At 41.0% G+C, this 18,622-nt stretch overlaps 1 protein-coding gene across 2 annotated transcripts in view; it reads left to right on the top strand.

The window, feature by feature from the left end:
- GNAO1 (G protein subunit alpha o1) overlaps window positions 1-18,622 on the top strand; it is a 167,339-nt gene that overhangs the window by 70,618 nt on the left and 78,099 nt on the right. For both annotated transcript variants that reach the window (XM_069965994.1, XM_069965995.1), the window contains exon 3: window positions 4,241-4,382. In XM_069965994.1, the coding sequence (XP_069822095.1) occupies window positions 4,241-4,382 (142 nt within the window). The remainder of the gene's footprint in view (window positions 1-4,240; window positions 4,383-18,622) is intronic.

Below are 18,622 nucleotides of genomic sequence, written 5' to 3'. Positions count from 1 at the left end.
ACGATTATCGTTTGCATATCATTAACGATTAACGATCGCAAACGACCACTATTGCGAAAGACCTGAAAACGTTCACTCATTTCCATTGAACGATAATCGTTACTTATGATCGTAATTGCGATCGTTTTTTCTTCGCTATTTATTCGCTATTGCATTCGTATCTATTGCGAACGACCGAACGATGTCTTATTCAACGCGAACGATTTGCGAACGAGCAACGATAAAAATAGGTCCAGGTCTTATAAAGCGATCAACGATTTCTCGTTCGGTCGTTAATCGTTAACTGCATTTCAACCGAACGATTATCGTTTAGATTCGAACGATTTAACGATAATCTGAACGATAATCGTCCAGTGGAATAGGGCCCTAAGGGTGCGTTCACACGTACAGGATTTGCAGCAGATTTGATGCTGTGTTTAGTCATTTAGTTACATTGATATCTGAGGGGGGCTGGGTGCTGAGACCCCCACTTACCACTACTCTTAGACTTCAGTGATCATTAGGGTCTCAGCACCTAGACCCCCGCCAATACAAACTTTTGACTTGTCACTATGACATGTCAGAAGTTTGAATTAACGGGTGCTCTTTAATTGTTAAAAATTCTAGTTATTGTCAGCCACCACTAGAGGGAGCCTACAGGATTTTAACATTAAGCTTATTTTTATAAGATTATTATATATATATAAATTATTTTATAAGATCCATGTCTGTGCGGAGGATTTGAATCACTGTAGCAGAAAAATAGAGCTGTGACTTGTGGAAAGATACTTACAAAAGGAAGCAAAAGAGAATGTTAGACATAAATTAACAGGGTTATAAAAGTTGAACTTTATAAAGAACTATGCACCACCACAGTGATATGAGATAAAGGCATGCTCAACTGATACACGATTACCAAAGTAATCACTATTGCTATGAAAAGCTAATGAGGATTGTATGCTGTGCCTGCAGCCTCACAATTGCTGTATGTACAGTTTTAGCTTCCACCCCCCCCCCCCAGTTCACTCTTTCATTTGCCCCAATAAATGCCAGTCACAGATGCAGTAAATCTCTTGTATTGATCCAGTATTTAGATCGCACATACTGTTCATCAGGCCTAAGTCGTCTGTCCAGTAATACCCCAGAATGAGTCTCGGAGAGCATCATTTGTGTCACATTTGCATGATGCAGACAAGAAGTGAGGCATTTTAGATTACTGGATTAACATTTAGATTACAGCAGTGTATGTTAATCGTTGTTTAATTATCTGAAATGCAGTCAATCCAGAATGATTAGGTGCAGGTGCCCGTATACATTAGCTTTCCAATGGCACATGTCGAATATTTGCTTGTATTGTGGAGGGTCTGGCTAGAACTTTCCTGGTGACAGATGATTGGGAAAGCTTATCTATGTCTTTTCTGTAACAAAAACTAAAAGCCTATAAACCCCGCTCCCGTCTTACAGCGAGATTTCTATCCATGTCTGTTTAATCCAGCTCCCAATTTTCTGGCTGTATGCTATTCAAGCCCTATCAATCCTCTAAAGCCTTTTCCACTATCAATCCCTCCCAGTTTGCTATTATCCTCAGCCTATTGCCCTCACTGCCATCCTTTGCCGGTCTTGTCCCACCCCTAGCTGTGGAGCAACCTCCTCTCTACACACTGTTCATTGTCATCACGTCAAGGGCAGAAGACGCTCTGGTCTGGATAGAATCAACATGACTGGCAAGATTCCACTTTCATTTAAAGTGACAAAAGTGCCCAGATAATGGCTTTTCTTGGACTATTGCTGACCTGCAAGCATTGCTGGTATAAATGCATTGCTTCAGTCACTAACCCCTGGCTTTGTGACAAAGGAGCTTTAACTTGGTTACGTGGTCTTCTAAAACCTATTGAAAATGTTTGAATAGAGAGATGACACTGGAAATGTTTTTTGTTTTGTAGAAGTAATATATTACTATTAGTGATATGTTAGGACTAGACTTCACTACTCACTGTCTCTAAGCCTTTTTTGTTGTTGTTGTTACATTTCTAAAGGTTTTGCCTGTTTAGTAATAGATGATTTGTTTCCCAGCTCACATTTTACTTGATAATCCTAATTGTTAAAGTGGTTGTCCAGGTTTAGAAAAGCATGGCCGCGTTCTTTCAGAAACAGAGCCGTTCTTTTCCTCCTATTCGGTGTGGTTTTTGCATCAATCCAGTATTCTTCTACTTGATCTTCTATTTGAACTATAGGATCAAAATTTGCTGTGTGTGGTTAAGTTTATAGATGTTTGTCCAAACCAGAGTGTGTGGCATCTGATTAGCGGTGGCTGCAGAAGTTGGATGGGCCCCCTTCACACTTCTGGAAAATCTATTAGTTTTTCTTATCAGGAATTCCTGTCAGGATTTCCTGACCCATAGGGTAGCATTGAACACGGACACCCTTCAGGATTTTTCCTGAAAGGTGTCTTTTCAGGAAAATAGGTCAGGAAATGATAGAACCTGTCCTATATTCATCAGGATAGGAGTCTTTGGGAGCTTAGGAAACCCTGATGCTTTCCTCATGTGCATCAGGAAATCCTGAAGACACTACTGATGGTTTTCTGAAGATAAACTTTTTACTGTCAGGAAATCCTAAAGGTTTCTTGAAGCCTTTTAAGGCCTCCTGATCAGGATTTCCTGAAAAACTGGCACTGACGTGTGAATGGGGCCTTAGGCTGCCTGGAAAACATGGATACAACCACAGGCTGTTTCCATGTTTTCCAGGATTCCCTGGAGCTGCATCTAACCCAAACGGTTCGGCCTCCTCTGTCAACACTAATAAAGACTTAAAGCGACTCTGTACCCACAATCTGCCCTCCCCCCAAACCACTTGTACCCTCGGATAGCTGCTTTTAATTCAACATCTGTCCTGTGGTCCGTTCGGCAGGTGATGCAGTTATTGTCCTAAAAAATTACTTTTAAACTTGAAGCCCGTGCCAAACGGGAGTATCTGTGCCCTAACTTTGCACCACCCCTCTGTCCCTCCTCCCCACCCTCTTCATAATTAGGAATGCCACTGAAACATTTTCTCCATGCTGAACATTGCACAGCTGCTTAACGATCCAGCCCATGTGCCGGGCTGCCAAAGGCAGGGAATAGGAGGCAATATACTAGGAGCATTCCTAATGATGAAGAGGGTGGGGAGGAGGGACGGAGGGGTACAGGCTTCAAGTTTAAAAGTATTTTTTTAGGACAATACTGCATCACCTGCCGAACGGACCAAAGGACAGATCTTGGATTAAAAGCAGCTATCTGAAGGCACAAGTGGTTTTGGGGGGACAGATTGTGGGTACAGAGTCGCTTTTCCCCCAGTATCCCCAGGACTATGGTCATAACTAGAGATGTGCGAATTTTCAGTAATAACAAAGTGAAGTGCTTCGTTTTCTCTGCAGTCTGCTCATCAGCCTGCTTCCATATAAGTGACTGTCGCTGGGTGCTGGGAAAAGCTGGATCCAGTCCTAGAAAACTTCTCCCAGTTTCCCAGGACTGGATCCAGCTTTTGCCAGGACCTGGAGAGGAGCGGCACGAACCGTCCAGTGGTGGTCATAATTTCTTGATCTGTTTCTTTTCTTCTACTTCTGTTTTCGCTTCACTTGAGCCTTCCATTTAGTCTCCGTTTCATGTCACACCTATAACCGCAGAGCATCCTATGACCTGTCACTAGTGGAGAAGACGTTTGTCCATCACTTGCCTGTTGTCTTCCAGCCTAAGCATTGTCTTAACTCCAAATACGAATCTATGATTTCTATTGCGTCTCCAAATACTTATAAATCAGAGATTGACGTTTTAAGTGGTTTCAGAGCACTTACACTGCGGCCATTAATCCATATTTCTAAAACCTCTTAACCCATAACATTGATGGACCCAGCTTCCGGTAATCTGAGCGTCTTCATTCAAGCACTTGGTATAATGGGGTGTCTGCCACAATTAATAATTCATACAAAGCTTTATTATGGCTGCTGCAAAGGCAGCGCTGTGACTTCCTCTTGTTTCGTTGGAAGCCTTTTTATTGCCCGTTTGTCTACATCACTGGAACCTGTACAGGAAACAAATCGGATATTTTATATCTGCTTTTGATATAGTTTTTATAGCAAACCAGTCTTCAAGCCTAATAGGTAATCTACCCTGTTCCCCTATGCATGTGTTTTATACATACAATATACTGTATTATATTATGAAATTATTTTATACCAATTTGTAAATTCTTGTTTATTGAAATGTGTTTTGTTATTTTACAGAATTATCCATGAAGATGGCTTCTCAGGGGAAGATGTCAAGCAGTACAAGCCTGTGGTTTATAGTAACACTATCCAATCCCTGGCAGCCATTGTTCGTGCCATGGACACCCTGGGTATAGAGTATGGTGATAAGGAGCGAAGGGTAAGTTTTTTTTTCTTGTAATACCAATATTCCTTAAAGCTGTAAGGCCTGATATGTAATTGTCTCTATTAAATCTTTCTAAAGTCCTAGATCTTTAGAAAAATATCAACTTTGACATTTGTTATGTCAATATAATTTATTTAAAGAAAAAAGTTTTTGTAATTTTTCGTTGTGAAATACACTCAGCAAAATTAGTTTTAATATTGTTGACAATTGACTTTCACATTGATATTCTGGATTTTGAAAAATGTGAAAAGATGTTGATCTGTGGAAATTGCTAGTATTATGTCGGCTAAATTAAAAAGGTTTTCAGGATTTTCTAATTATCTGGTTCCAGAATGTTATACAGTTAGTGCTCCCTTCTGCCACCTGTGTCAGGAACTGTCCAGATGAGGAGCAAAGCTTTCCTACTCTGGACAGTTCCTGACAGTGTTTTGCCTATTGAAAACAACATGCAAGATTGGTCATTCTAAGCATGCGTGTTTAAGGGGTCAAAAGATAGCTGTTGGCCAAACCAGCTTTCTCCCAGAAAGTATGTGACCTGACAATTAGTGTAACAAAAGTAACAATTAAGTCCAATTGCTGCCTTAAAGGTGTATGACAAATAACATTCTTTCTAGACTATTTGGGTCTCTATCACAACAAAAAAAGTAAATTGAACGGACTCATGTTCTTGAATTAGGATCCACCCACCAATGACCAGATGAATGTTTGTCAAGACCTGTCATCAAGAACACCCAACAGGAAGTCCCAAAAAACATTTTGAGTGTACTTCTTGCCTTGAGTTGAGAAACACTATTGTAGCTGGTTTCTGTTCTCTTTAGAGAACAGGGGGTAATAATTTTTCCCAAAACCTTTAATAGCTGATTCAGACACATGCATAGCTCTTTTCTGATTAGGTTACTGATATATTGTTCACATTTGGTCTCTCTGAGATAACAGAATGGTTTTTTGTGCGTTAACTATAATACTGTTCTCAGTACTCTAGACCTGCCACCGCTAGGCAATTCTAACAGGTAAAGCCCTGTTTTTACATGGGGAAGTTACAGTTCGAATAGACCAATATTACCTATGCGATCAGCCATGAAATAAGTAGACATTTGTTTGTTGGCTCATTGCATCTGCATTGCATCTACTAAGCAGGTTAAAGATTCGTCGTTTGTAGGTCATGCATCTTCCTGTGTAATATGAGGGATGTGCGACTGCTAAATGATAGACGTAAAGCACCACGCAAATGATCCAGGAATTGTTCCGGTGATCCTGCCCACAGGATAATAAAGCCATGTAATCGGCTTGTTAAATGACTTCCTGTGTAATAACACCCTAAAGGCCGTATTAGGCTAGGTTTACATTGATCCGGTGATACAGCTTTTTTTCCCCCCTCCATCATACTAGCAAAGTGCCGTAAGGAAACAAGGCTTTGAACTGATCCCATTCATTTAAATGGGACAGTGCAAGAATGCAGCAATGTAATTGTGCTCCAGATCACCAGATGGCCCGTACGGGGAACTCGCCTTGCAGCATTTTCCGGTCCGACCTGTCCCATTACAGGTCTTTAAGTAACAAAAGCCTGTTGACAACTGATGCCTTTGTGGCATCAGTTGTGGTCAGTTTCTGACAAAAAAAACTAAAGAGGGGGAAACTGATCAATGTAAACCCATCCTTAGACAACTGGAGCCACGCCATAAACAAGCACAAAAAATACAAATGTGAACAGCGCTCCATCGTGTGATGTCTGCAACAAGTAGAGCAAAACAAGAGAGTAAATTGGAGACTCTCACCTGATGTACAGTAGTTGTGCGAATACAAGGCACAACACTCAGTAATAGCATGTGTATGAACCACAGCCACTCCAAGGAACCAAACAGGTTACAAAAAGTAGATAGCTAGCTAAACACTTGATAAATGAGTCAGCATGACTTTGAAACGTGTTGTGTTTTTAAATAAATATTTTTTCATTTTACACATATTTTTTGCCTATCTTGGACCTGCGCCCGATTTACCCAAGGTTTGGAGTGGAGGAATTATCTACTTTTTATAAATAAGCACACATATTTTTAGATCCACTCTAGTTTACAGAGCCTGATGCACAGCTTGATATTTGTGCAGCCAGATCACTACAATCACTAGATTGTAGAGCCATTTGGCCAGATTGAGCATGCATCTTGGCAGACATCTATGGCACCACTATGGCACCTCTCCCTGGGGACCATGAGTTTGGAGTTGTTAATATGCCAGTGGAAATGCCAGTAGGCAATAAGGGAAATTGGCCTATTTTCTGTAAAATAGCAGAGAAGCCGCTTTGAAGTAATGAATAAAAATTATTTGAGTGGAGAGAAGTAGTAAATCTATTATAGGACAATCCTTATGCAAATTACATATGCAAAGTTACATTTTTCTACTTCTTTTCATTCTTTGCTTGAGGGCCATTCTTTATGTAGCACTGTGCTTTAATAGGATTCAATAAACATAGTATCGGGATCCATTCCTCCATAATGATTGGAGGTATAGACCTGTGGACATAGTTTTCAAGCCTCTAATCCTATTCTGACAATTCCTGCTGGTTGTCTTAAAGGATTTTACTGTTCAGGTCCAGAATAACACATATTATCTGTCATCATTATTGTCCATTTAAAAATCAGGCAAAGTCATTTCAAATAATAGACATCCATCCACTGTCCATGAATGTACTGGCTTTCCTAGTAACCTCTTAGTTTTTCAAGATGCATTTTCCTTTATCGCTTTTTATGTTTATAATACTATAATAGAAGTAGGAGGTTGTTTTTCTTTTATAGCTTTTATTGACTTTTCTATGTGCACCCCCACTCCCACACTAACCTCATCAAATTTTTAAAGCCACCCAGACCCCAGCCTGTATAATGGATCTCCAGGAAAGCATAAACCCATTTGCTTTCAGTCTGATTTATAATTTGTTGACCGAAACATGACCTCAGTGTGTAACTTGTTCCCATTACTTTCTTTTTGATAAAGTGGAATCCCTGATCCCATGGTATCCATTCAGCAATGAGAGTTTCTAGACTCTATGGTACATTACCTCTGTTTACCTGCTCATAAATCCAATTCCTTCCTTCCTACTTGCGCTCTATATTTCACAATTCACCATGTGTATAACAATTTCACAGCAGCTGTTGGCAGAGTTTTTATTCCGATTCCTCTGGTAATCTCAAAGATTGCTAAATATATTCAGCTTCAGCTCCTATATTTATACACTGAGTTAATGCGAAAATAAGGCCCAGCCATCTCACCAGAGAGAGCGACACAAAAGGCTCATTGGGGATTTAGAAAAAGAGCAATAAAGCTTTTGTTGTAGCAAGTGGGTGAAATGATGCAGAAACCTGATGGACCTCTCAGCTGATATCTGCCATTTAGTGTTCCGTAAGGCGATACTTTTCCAATCTCGCATTACTGTATGTGTTGTTTATGTTTTAAGAACATATGGAAGATAATACATGAAGCCATTCTTTACATGCTCTTAAACACAAATTACTATTTACTATATTGAAGTATATGGTATGGGAATTTGTTTGTTGCATTTTACAGAAACAAATGACCTCTGTGGCAGGGAATCTAACCCTCTGTGGCAGGGAATCTAACTCCAGATGGGTCTGTATTCTGTGTGCTTCTGATCAATTCACCCCAAAAAAATGCCAATTGAAATATAATCCAGTCAGACTGTGTGTTTGATGGAGGAAGAATCAATCAGTAGCTGCTATAACACTAGAAGAAAGGTTTATGCCTGCATTGACCCTACTGGCCTATTGTCTGGCTTCAATTCTGCGATTCTGTCCCTTGGTTACCCCTTTTAGGCGTAGCATAACACGTGATTGAGCATCCTCAATTTCTGGGGGATTATTGCCCGAACGTAATGGCCCAAAAGCGTTTACTATTTGTTGCACAGTTGGGAAAATTTTTTACAAAAACATACACAAAAACTCAGTCGGCTATGTTTTTGTGTATGTTAAAAAAAAAAGGATGTCTTTTAATAAACACATCAAAATGGATGCATACAAATGCATCTGTTTTCCCATACGTTTTAAAAAAATGGATTGCAAAATCGTAGTGTGAACCTAGCCTTACAAAATGCCTTTACCGAAAAAAACCATTCACTGTTTAAAGGGATATTCTTATTTCAACTAACATATATTTATTTGTGGGGCTTGTCAAGTTAAATATTTTTGCAAATACATTCATAAAGCAAACCGCTCTTTTCCTCCCATGGTTGACAGCTCATTGTCTAGGTTACAGATCATCACCAAGCTTTAAAAACAAAGGTCTGGCTCAAAATGACGGACATATTTAGCTTTTTTTTTTTTTTGTTTGTTTTTTTGTTTAACTTTCTTTATTGTTTTTTCCCAAAATGAAAACAAATTACACATATATCTCCACATATACACATACACCTATAAGTCATTATAAATATAAAAATATAGAAATGTACCCCCCCCCCTTTCCTCCCCCCCCCTCCCTCCCCCGAGTTGGCCACTTAACACAGAAACAAAGATAAATACATATAAAACTGTACACATGCCATCTCCCAAACATATATACCTTTAAATAAATGACCCCTACAATTCAACTCTCCCCACCATTAAACCACCTTTCATAATTTTTCACAAAGCTAACCCAACCTTGAAAGGAAGGAGGTGAGGATGCCATCAATTGTCTCACTATCATGAGTCTAGCAAAAAAGGTCCATCTAAGTATCTTCTTCCTAAGGGTTTTACCCCTTATGTTCAACCCAGAGGTATCCCCAAGAATTCCCAGAGCAGGCCCAAACTCAAAACCAAGCCCCACTTTCCCTTTAATCCAGTCATACACCGCCTCCCAATAGCCCTTCAGGGCATCACAGGACCACATCATATGCCCCGTCCCAGCCCCCTCCTCTCCACATCTGGGACACTTACTATCCCTCCATTTCCTGATTTTATGCAAAAATCTAGGGGTATAGTACAGTTGGTGCAAAATATGGAATTGTATGGTCCTATGACTACCCACTGGGGATACTTCCTTCATATTACCCACAATTACTTTCCACTGATTATCACTTAACCCCCCTATCTCCCCCTCCCACTTCTCTTTACATCTATCCCCTAAATCTGGTTCCAATATCAGATGGGAGTAAATTATTGACACCTCCTTCCTCCTGATGAATCCTTCTCTAAGTTTTTTCACTAGACTATGTGGCTTACATATGACATTATCAGTACCCCGAATTCTTTCCTTAAGAGTCTCAATCGTTCTAGCATAAAGCAGCCAGTATTTATCCTCCACACTGTGCTCTGTTCTAATTACGTCCCACCCCTTAATAGTCGCTCCAACCCTCACGTCAGACACCACTTTTATACCAGCATTATACAGGGGCGATACCCACTCAACCCTTCCCCCTTCATCCTTAATCCATAAAGGAGCAAACTCTACTACCCCCGAATTTTTAGCTGCTTCTTCAGATTGTGCCAGGTTCTAACCAGAGATGAAACCATAGCGCTGCTTCTCCACTCCTTCTCCTCCAAGATTCCTCCCTCTAGGATTTGGAAAATATCCCAAGCTCCACCACCAAACTTATGACTCAAAACGGAGAAAAGCTTGTTATTTTTCCAATTGGCTAACCAGTAAAGCTGTATGGCCAAAAAATATTTCTCCACATCAGGAACACCCAGCCCTCCTTTATTCAATGGGGCACATAATTTTTCCAATTTAGTACAAACCCTCTTCCGCCCCCATATCAGTGCATTCCAAGCTGCTCTGATTCTTTTGAAAAACCTCCTCTCTATCCATATTGGTGCCGCATTGAATAAATAGAGCAGTTTTGGTAAGAGGATTGATTTAATTAAGACTATCCTATCCGCCATTGTGAGGCTGAATCCCTGCCACATTTTAACCTTATCCTCCACATTTTTAACTATTATTTCTGTATTCATTTATTTTACGGTGTGTGAACCTAGCCTAAAGCTGCAATGTAAGTAATTGCACAAGAAGCTGTATGCAACTGTCTTTATACTTAACACTATAAATTACCCAGTATGAAAATAACTGCTCTGCATGCACACTTTAGTAGGCATAACGCAATCTCTGTGATAAGGCCTCATTCACATTCCATATATCCACCTATGGTATACGTCAGGATGCTGACAAATATGTATTCAACATAACGCAGCATGACCAAAAGGTTTAAAGGGATTGTATGATTTGAGCTTATTAATCATATTATTCGCAGGGAGGAAAGGGTTAAAAAAAAAAAAACCTTGTTGCCCCTGGGATCTTGTAAGTGTGATCTTTAGCCCTTCTGGGTGTGCAGACAACACATCGCAGCCCTACACAGTAAGTGGCTGAGATGGGACAACACTGTGGCTATTGATTGGCTGAGCAGCCCAATGACATTGACTGCAGACCCAGAAGCACCAGACTGCAGAGACTTAGTTCCCTATTACACAGAGCGATTTGAGGAGCAAACGAGGCTGCCCGGGTGATCGCTAGATCGTCCGGGCAGTCCATGGAGGATGGTGGCGGTCTGCTGCCGCCTCTTCTATTTCTCGGAGCTACGGCAGCAGATCGCTGCTATAAGTCGTTTGTCTTGACTGCAACTATCAGCCGACATCATTCATGTCGGCTGATCGTTACTTTCTATTACACGGAACAATTATCTGCCGTAATAGCTGATATGGGCCAAATACGGCCGATAATCGTTCAGTGTAATTGGGCCTTTAAAGCCTTTTTTCCACGTTCTATGAAACACAGATGGCATGAACAGGGACGGCCTGTAATGGAGTGTTTCCCCAGACTGCATCATGTGTTATATGATGCTAGGAGCAGGGAAAGTGTTTGAATACTTGCAGCACTGTAATGACACAGCCACTTGGCTGCTTCATTACAGTGCAGCGAGTATTCAAACACTTCCCTGCTCCGGGCATCATATTGATACATCCCATGGACAGTGAGGGGAGCGTGGGAGGTAAGTCAGGTGTTGTGTGTTTTTTTTGCCTTCTCTCTCTGAGCATCACATGGCAAATGAGTTAAGGCCAGACAACCAATTTTATAGGTCATATGTAGTGGGCTAGTTACATAATCAAAAGGCTTGAAAAAAAGACAAAGGTCCATCAAGTCCCACCTATAACCCTGCCATATTAATCCAGAGGAAGAAAAAAACACCTATACGACTAATGCTAGGTGCCCCTTAATATGGCAATTGTAATAAATGCCTGGGTTTATGTTCCACCTCCAGAAATCTAGTATTGATGAGTTGTCATACTACGTGTTTTTTAAGAATGGAATCTGGACCCTTCTTAAATCAACATCATGTGACAATGTGGTTCATGGTCTCATCACTCTTGGGGTGTGCTTACATGTATTTTCTGCCCACAATTGCTGCTCCACAATTAATTTAAAGCGCACCTATCCTCTTTAGAGGGTGGCAGGATACACTGTCAAAATCCTGCCGCCATGCTCCCGATGCAGGTGCTGGAGACGGAATTGTTCCGGCAGCACAGTTTATTGCATTGTATACAATCTAAGCAAATAAAAAATGGAGTGGGCACCACACAGATACAATGAGTGAGTGCTAACCTATGCACATAATTTATCAGAATCAGAAGGGAAAAAAGCATATGCACACAGCAGGCTGCACATAAAATAATCTAAAAGGAGCAATATAAGGGAGGCAAGCCTCCACAACTGACTGTCAATCACATAAAAACATTATAAACATAGTAAACTGTATCCTGCTTGCGTCCAAAGCAGGATAACCCATATTGACGCTAAACTCTATTACACAACATGGATACTCACTAAGATACTAGAAGATAATAGAGAGTATATGTATAATCAGGGGCGGTCTTGGCATTTCTGGGGCCCCAAGCGAAGTTATGTGGGGGCCCCCCCCTCGACACGCACTCCACAACAATAGACCGCTGTGTGCTTCCCCCAGTAGTATATACCCCTTGTGCGCAGCCGCCAGTAGTATATAACCCTTGTGTGCTTCCCCTCAGTAGTATATACCCCTTGTGTGCTTCCCCCAGTAGTGTATAGACGCCTGTGTGTTCCCCTAGTTATATATAGCCCCCCGTGTGCTCCCCCAAAAGTATATAGACCCCCTGTGTGCTGTCCCAGTTCTATATAAACCCCCTGTGTGCTCCCCCTCCCATATAGTATAACACAATAAAACAAACACTTATACTCACCTAGGTCCGGGCGTCTCCTCTTCTCTTCACTCTTGTGGCCGCAAGGGTTTTCCCTGCGGTCACAAGAGGCCGTGCTCCCCTTGTCCTGGAGCACCGACACCACAAGGACAGAGCGGCCACTTGTGACCGCAGGGAAAACACTTCCTGCGGCCACAAGAGTGACTGACAGGAAGGGAGCCAATGGCTCCCACCCTGTCAGTGCTGCTGCTGCATGTAACTGTGAGCGCTCATTACGAGTGCTCATAGTTACAGTTCAGATCACAGCAGCGAGCGGGGCAGCGGACCTGTCTAGCGGTCTTGAGCACAAGAGAAGAGCGGGCGTGGGGGCCCCCTGGACGTTGGGGGCCCCAAGCGATTGCTTGGGGTGCTTGGTGCCAAAGACCGCTACTGTGTATAATGTTGTATGCATGCAAAAAATAGAGCCTGATAAAACAGTAAATCACCATGTGTGGGATCGAAAAAAATGAGGGGTAAGGTGGGACAAGCACCCAACATATTCCGCTGCAACTGCAGCTTCCTCAGGTGTGTAGAGGGTCATGTTAGTATCACGTTTATATCATAGGGCAGAGAAAACCCACAAAACACAGATTTACATGCCATGCATGAGTATATTTGCGTGTCTCGGCACCACATTGGATCCTCCTGCACTTCTGCAGGATTATTCTTAATAAGATTACTGATTTTTTTTTTTTTTTTTGTGCTGTGCAGCTTGCTGTGTGCTTTTTTTTCCTTGTGGATCCTGCATTGTATATAATGGCGCTGCTGAAAGAGAAATCTGTCACCAGCGTGTGCCTGCACTGGAAGTATGGCGGCAATGGATTGCAGTGTATACAGTTGTGCTGCCAGAAGAAATCTGTCTCCAGCACATGCCTGCCTCAGGAGTGCGGTGGCAGGATTTTGACAGTGTATCCTGCCACCGGCTAAGATAGTTTCACTTTAATTACAGAATCATTTCTGTGGCCCCATTCCCACACCTGTAGGTGTTACGGGTCCAGACTGGGCCCGTGATCCGTGCAGAAAAAAATTGCTGTCCGGCCCTTGTACGGACCACAGTTGTGGCATAGATCAACATTTATCAATGAATGGGTCTGTGCAATTGCAGACTGCTAAGGATGCACATCTATAAAGCTGTTTGTAGCTGCGGGACTTCAGCCACGGACGACAGTTCGGACATGTTAACCAGGCTTTAGGGTATAAACCCACACACCGTATACGCAGCTTATTTACTGCTGCGATACGCAGCAAATACGCAACAAATGTGCAGCAGATTAGATCTAAATTACTGGACACAGCATCAAATCTGCACCACCAAATCTGCTTCAAATCTGCTGCGTTTTTGCTGCGTATCTGCTGTGTATACGGTGTGTGGGTTTGTACCCTTATAGTTAAGAATCCATCTGTGAGGATAATGAAACCTTCTTTCCTCCAGATGTAAAGAATGCCCCATGTTCATGGTCACAGACCTAGATACATTATAAAAAGATCACTACAAAGGTCTCTGTACTGTCCATTCAGTATATCACACAAAAATAGACACCTATGTGTCTCAGAAACAAAAGGGGAGATTTATCAAACATGGTGTAAAGTGAAACCCGCTCAGTTGCCCCTAGCAACCAATCAGATCCCACCTTTCATTTTCCAAAGTGTCTGTGAGGAATGAAAGGTGGAATCTGATTGGTTGCTAGGGGCAACTGAGCCAGTTTCACTTTACACCATGTTTGATAAATCGCCCCCATAAAGTATACAGGCTTATAGCAGACCAAACATGGTAACTAGCAGACTACTTTGGCCTATGAAATCTTTAGGGCATGCTGCGTTATGTGTCGGAATACCCTTTTCACAGTATAGTGTTTTGGCAATGGTCTTAAACATAATGGGGGAGATTTATCAAACATAGTATAAAGTGAAACTGGCTTAGTTGCCGCTAGCAACCAATCAGATTCCACCTTTCATTTTCCAAAGAGTCTGTGAGGAATCTGATTGGTTGCTAGGGGCCACTGAGACAATTCTACTTTACACCATGTTTGATAAATATTCCCCAGTGTGAATGTGGCTAAATAATAATAATAATAATTAATATTATAATTAATACTAAATAATAATAATAATAATTTTATAGTACTAGGTCCAGGCTCACTCGCAACCTTTGCTACCCCTATAGTTATGCCACTGTGTGCTGTTGTATTCTTGTACCTATGGATCTGTAAGTACAGATACCAGCTAGCTTTAAACTGCAAATGGCTTTCACAGAAACCTTCTCTGAAAGTTAGTCCTAAATTTTCATAGCTAATCATTGTTACTATAACCAGAATATGCAGGCTGTGCTTCATTCACGTAAGACGACTGGAGAAAGAGCCTAGGCTTTTCACTGAAGCTGCTTTCACATGTTCTCCCGTCTAAGGCCAACATGCCCTAAATTCATTCTGTTGTCCATGACTCTTTCTTTCTTTTTTTTTTCTCTCGTCAGATTATAGGCATAAAAAATTAAAAACAGGCAATTAGTATATTCAGACTGACCTTATCCAGCCCAAATCTGGAACCCAGTGCCAGAGGCATCATACTGATAGGTGGGGGCTGATGCTTCTGGGTAAGGCATTAAATAAGCTGGCTTTTGTGCTAAATTGCACTACTTGTATCCTAGAATGTTTGCTTTTACATCCTTTTTGCTTAATTTTAAACTTAAACGAATTTATACAATTGTACAATGTATACAAAGTATATTAATAGGAAGTAAGTGAGCCATGGATAAGGACATAAGATGGTGGTGGGTGCCATAGGACAGTAGACTTTTAGGAATATTGCCCTGTTTACTAGTGTTAGAAAGAGGAGTAGAATACTGTTGTGTGATTACGTAGTAGTTATTTCTAGCTTTTGCTTGAGGATAATTCAGGGCGTAGGTCACATGAAAGCTTTTCACTTATCTAGCAGTAGTCACACAGATATATAGAAGATGTTTCCTGTACCTTATCTGGTTAGAATGCATATTGTTCCATTTAATTCTATTAGTTATGGTACTGACTAGTTCTGACTAGTAGCTGGTTCACAATTAGACCTTATATTAGGAAATAGTTTGAAATAGCTTCCCTTATTTAGACTGTGTGTGTGGAGTGGCGGGGGCTGTGGTCTGCAGTATTAAATAAAATGTGGCTCATCTCTGGGTGTGACGAGTGAACTTGGCAAATGTTTGAATTTCATTGAACCTGAACGCTTTGCATTTGGCTCCTGGCGCCTGGAGAAGTTGGATGCAGCCCTAAGGCTGCCAGGAAAACATACACCCTATGGCCATGTTCACACAATGTATGTTTTGTATAAATCACAGCCGTTGTTGCAATTTGCAACAACGGCCATGATTTATACAAAACACACGTTCTATTGGAAATAATGGAATACCGGCCGGAGCGTATACACATAGTATATGGTCCGGCCAGGATTCCATACAGCCGCACAAGAAACAAACCTGTCAGTTAACACAATGGAGCATGCGTCCGAATTCAGCCAAAATGAATGTTTGAATGGCGAATGTTTGGATTTCATTGAACCTAAACGATTTGCATTTGACTCCCGGCTGCTAGAAAGGTTGAATCCCACCCTAGTGTGTCATGGAAACCATGAATACAGCCATAGGCCATGTTCACATGTGTATAACACCGCCATTCTGTAACCCGGCAGAGAACGGCTGGTGTTACTGAAGATTATCACAGATGAGTTATATGCAGTGCACTGGTTATATCACTGATGCATTATATGCAGTGCACTGGTTTTATCACTGATACGTTATATGCAGTGCACTGGTTGTATCACTGATACGTTATATGCAGTGCACTGGTTGTATCACTGATACGTTATATGCAGTGCACTGGTTGTATCACTGATGCGTTATATGCAGTGCACTGGTTGTATCACTGATGCGTTATATGCAGTGCACTGGTTGTATCACTGATACGTTATATGCAGTGCACTGGTTGTATCACTGATGCGTTATATGCAGTGCACTGGTTGTATCACTGATGCTTTATATGCAGTGCACTGGTTATATCACTGATGCGGTATATGCAGTGCACTGGTTACATTACAGATGAGTTATATGCCGTGTACTGGTTATATCACTGATATAACCAGTGAACTGCATATAACATATCAGTGATATAACCAGTACACTGCATATAACTCATCTGTAATGTAACCAGTGCACTGCATATACCGCATCAGTGATATAACCAGTGCACTGCATATAAAGCATCAGTGATACAACCAGTGCACTGCATATAACATATCAGTGATATAACCAGTGAACTGCATATAACATATCACTGATATGTTATATGCAGTGCACTGGTTATATCACTGATGCGTTTATATGCAATGCACTGGTTATATCACTGATACTTTATATGCAGTGCACTGGTTATATCACTGATGCGTTATATGCAGTGAACTGGTTATATCACTGATACCTTATATGCAGTGCACTGGTTGTATCACTGATACGTTATATGCAGTGCACTGGTTATATCACTGATGCGTTTATATGCAATGCACTGGTTATATCACTGATACGTTATGTGCAGTGCACTGGTTATATCACTGATACGTTATATGCAGTGCACTCGTTATATCACTGATATGTTATATGCAGTGCACTGGTTATATCACTGATGCGTTATATGCAGTGAACTGGTTATATCACTGATGCGTTATATGCAGTGAACTGGTTATATCACTGATGCGTTATATGCAGTGCACTGGTTGTATCACTGATACGTTATATGCAGTGCACTGGTTGTATCACTGATGCGGTATATGCAGTGCACTGGTTGTATCACTGATGCGGTATATGCAGTGCACTGGTTGTATCACTGATGCGGTATATGCAGTGCACTGGTAACATTACAGATGAGTTATATGCAGTGCACTGGTTATATCACTGATATGTTATATGCTGTGTACTGGTTATATCACTGATATGTTATATGCAGTGTACTGGTTATATCACTGATATGTTATATGCAGTGCACTGGTTATATCACTGATATGTTATATGCAGTGCACTGGTTATATCACTGATATGTTATATGCAGTGCACTGGTTATATCACTGATGCGGTATATGCAGTGCACTGGTTATATCACTGATGCGTTATATGCAGTGCACTGGTTATATCACTGATATGTTATATGCAGTGCACTGGTTATATCACTGATGCGTTATATGTAGTGCACTGGTTATATCACTGATGCGTTATATGCAGTGCACTGGTTATATCACTGATATAAAATGTCTGGGCATAAAGATTAAGCTTTTCCTCTGAAATAGTCTTTTGCTTGGTAAGAACAAATTGATTATAAATATTTAGCAGAGCACATCCAAGGGTAAAACAATGGAATAACCTATTGAGTACTTTGCCACATTCATAACAGGAACTTGGGTAATGCCAGGAGATCCTGTTTTGACCAAAGGAACCATTCCTGTGATGTTATATCCTGCGTTATCTTCCTGCCTTTTCAGCTTTTTATGCTGAATTCTTTTTTACCTTAGGATATTTTGTTTCTTAATAAAGTGTTGTAATTTTTTTCTTCTTCTGGAGATATATACATAGTTAAGGAAAATTGATGGTCAGTTGTCATCTGCTGGCAGTGGACTTTTTTTATCCTTGAATTATTAGATATTTATTGCATTTGTCTTATGCATTTGGGGTTTTGGTGATTGTATTACATGGCAGATTTCAAGGTGTCAGGCCGGCCTTGCTCATGCAAGATGGCTACCATTCTTCTCGAGTCACTTCTCGCGGAGAATCAGGGCATCACTCACTATACTGAAAATACACCTACAGTGTCCCTTTGATGCTAGAAGTTCCTCCACTTGAGGTGACTTGTATCTTTCGTTATGAATGGATGCATGTGATGAGACATCCCGTTAAAGATCGTTCAATGTGGTATTGATAATTTGATAAGATTAATTGTGAGGCTGGTTACAGTATCTTGGCAACACTGTCCTTTATTAACCACAGGAAGCACATGTACAAACGGTTAGCTGATAAGCCAATGT

Source organism: Dendropsophus ebraccatus, chromosome 4, assembly GCF_027789765.1.
Source record: "Dendropsophus ebraccatus isolate aDenEbr1 chromosome 4, aDenEbr1.pat, whole genome shotgun sequence".
In the NCBI taxonomy this organism is placed as follows: Eukaryota; Metazoa; Chordata; class Amphibia; order Anura; family Hylidae; genus Dendropsophus; species Dendropsophus ebraccatus.
Note: the sequence above shows the minus strand (reverse complement) of the source record. Positions and strands in the feature narration are given on the sequence as shown.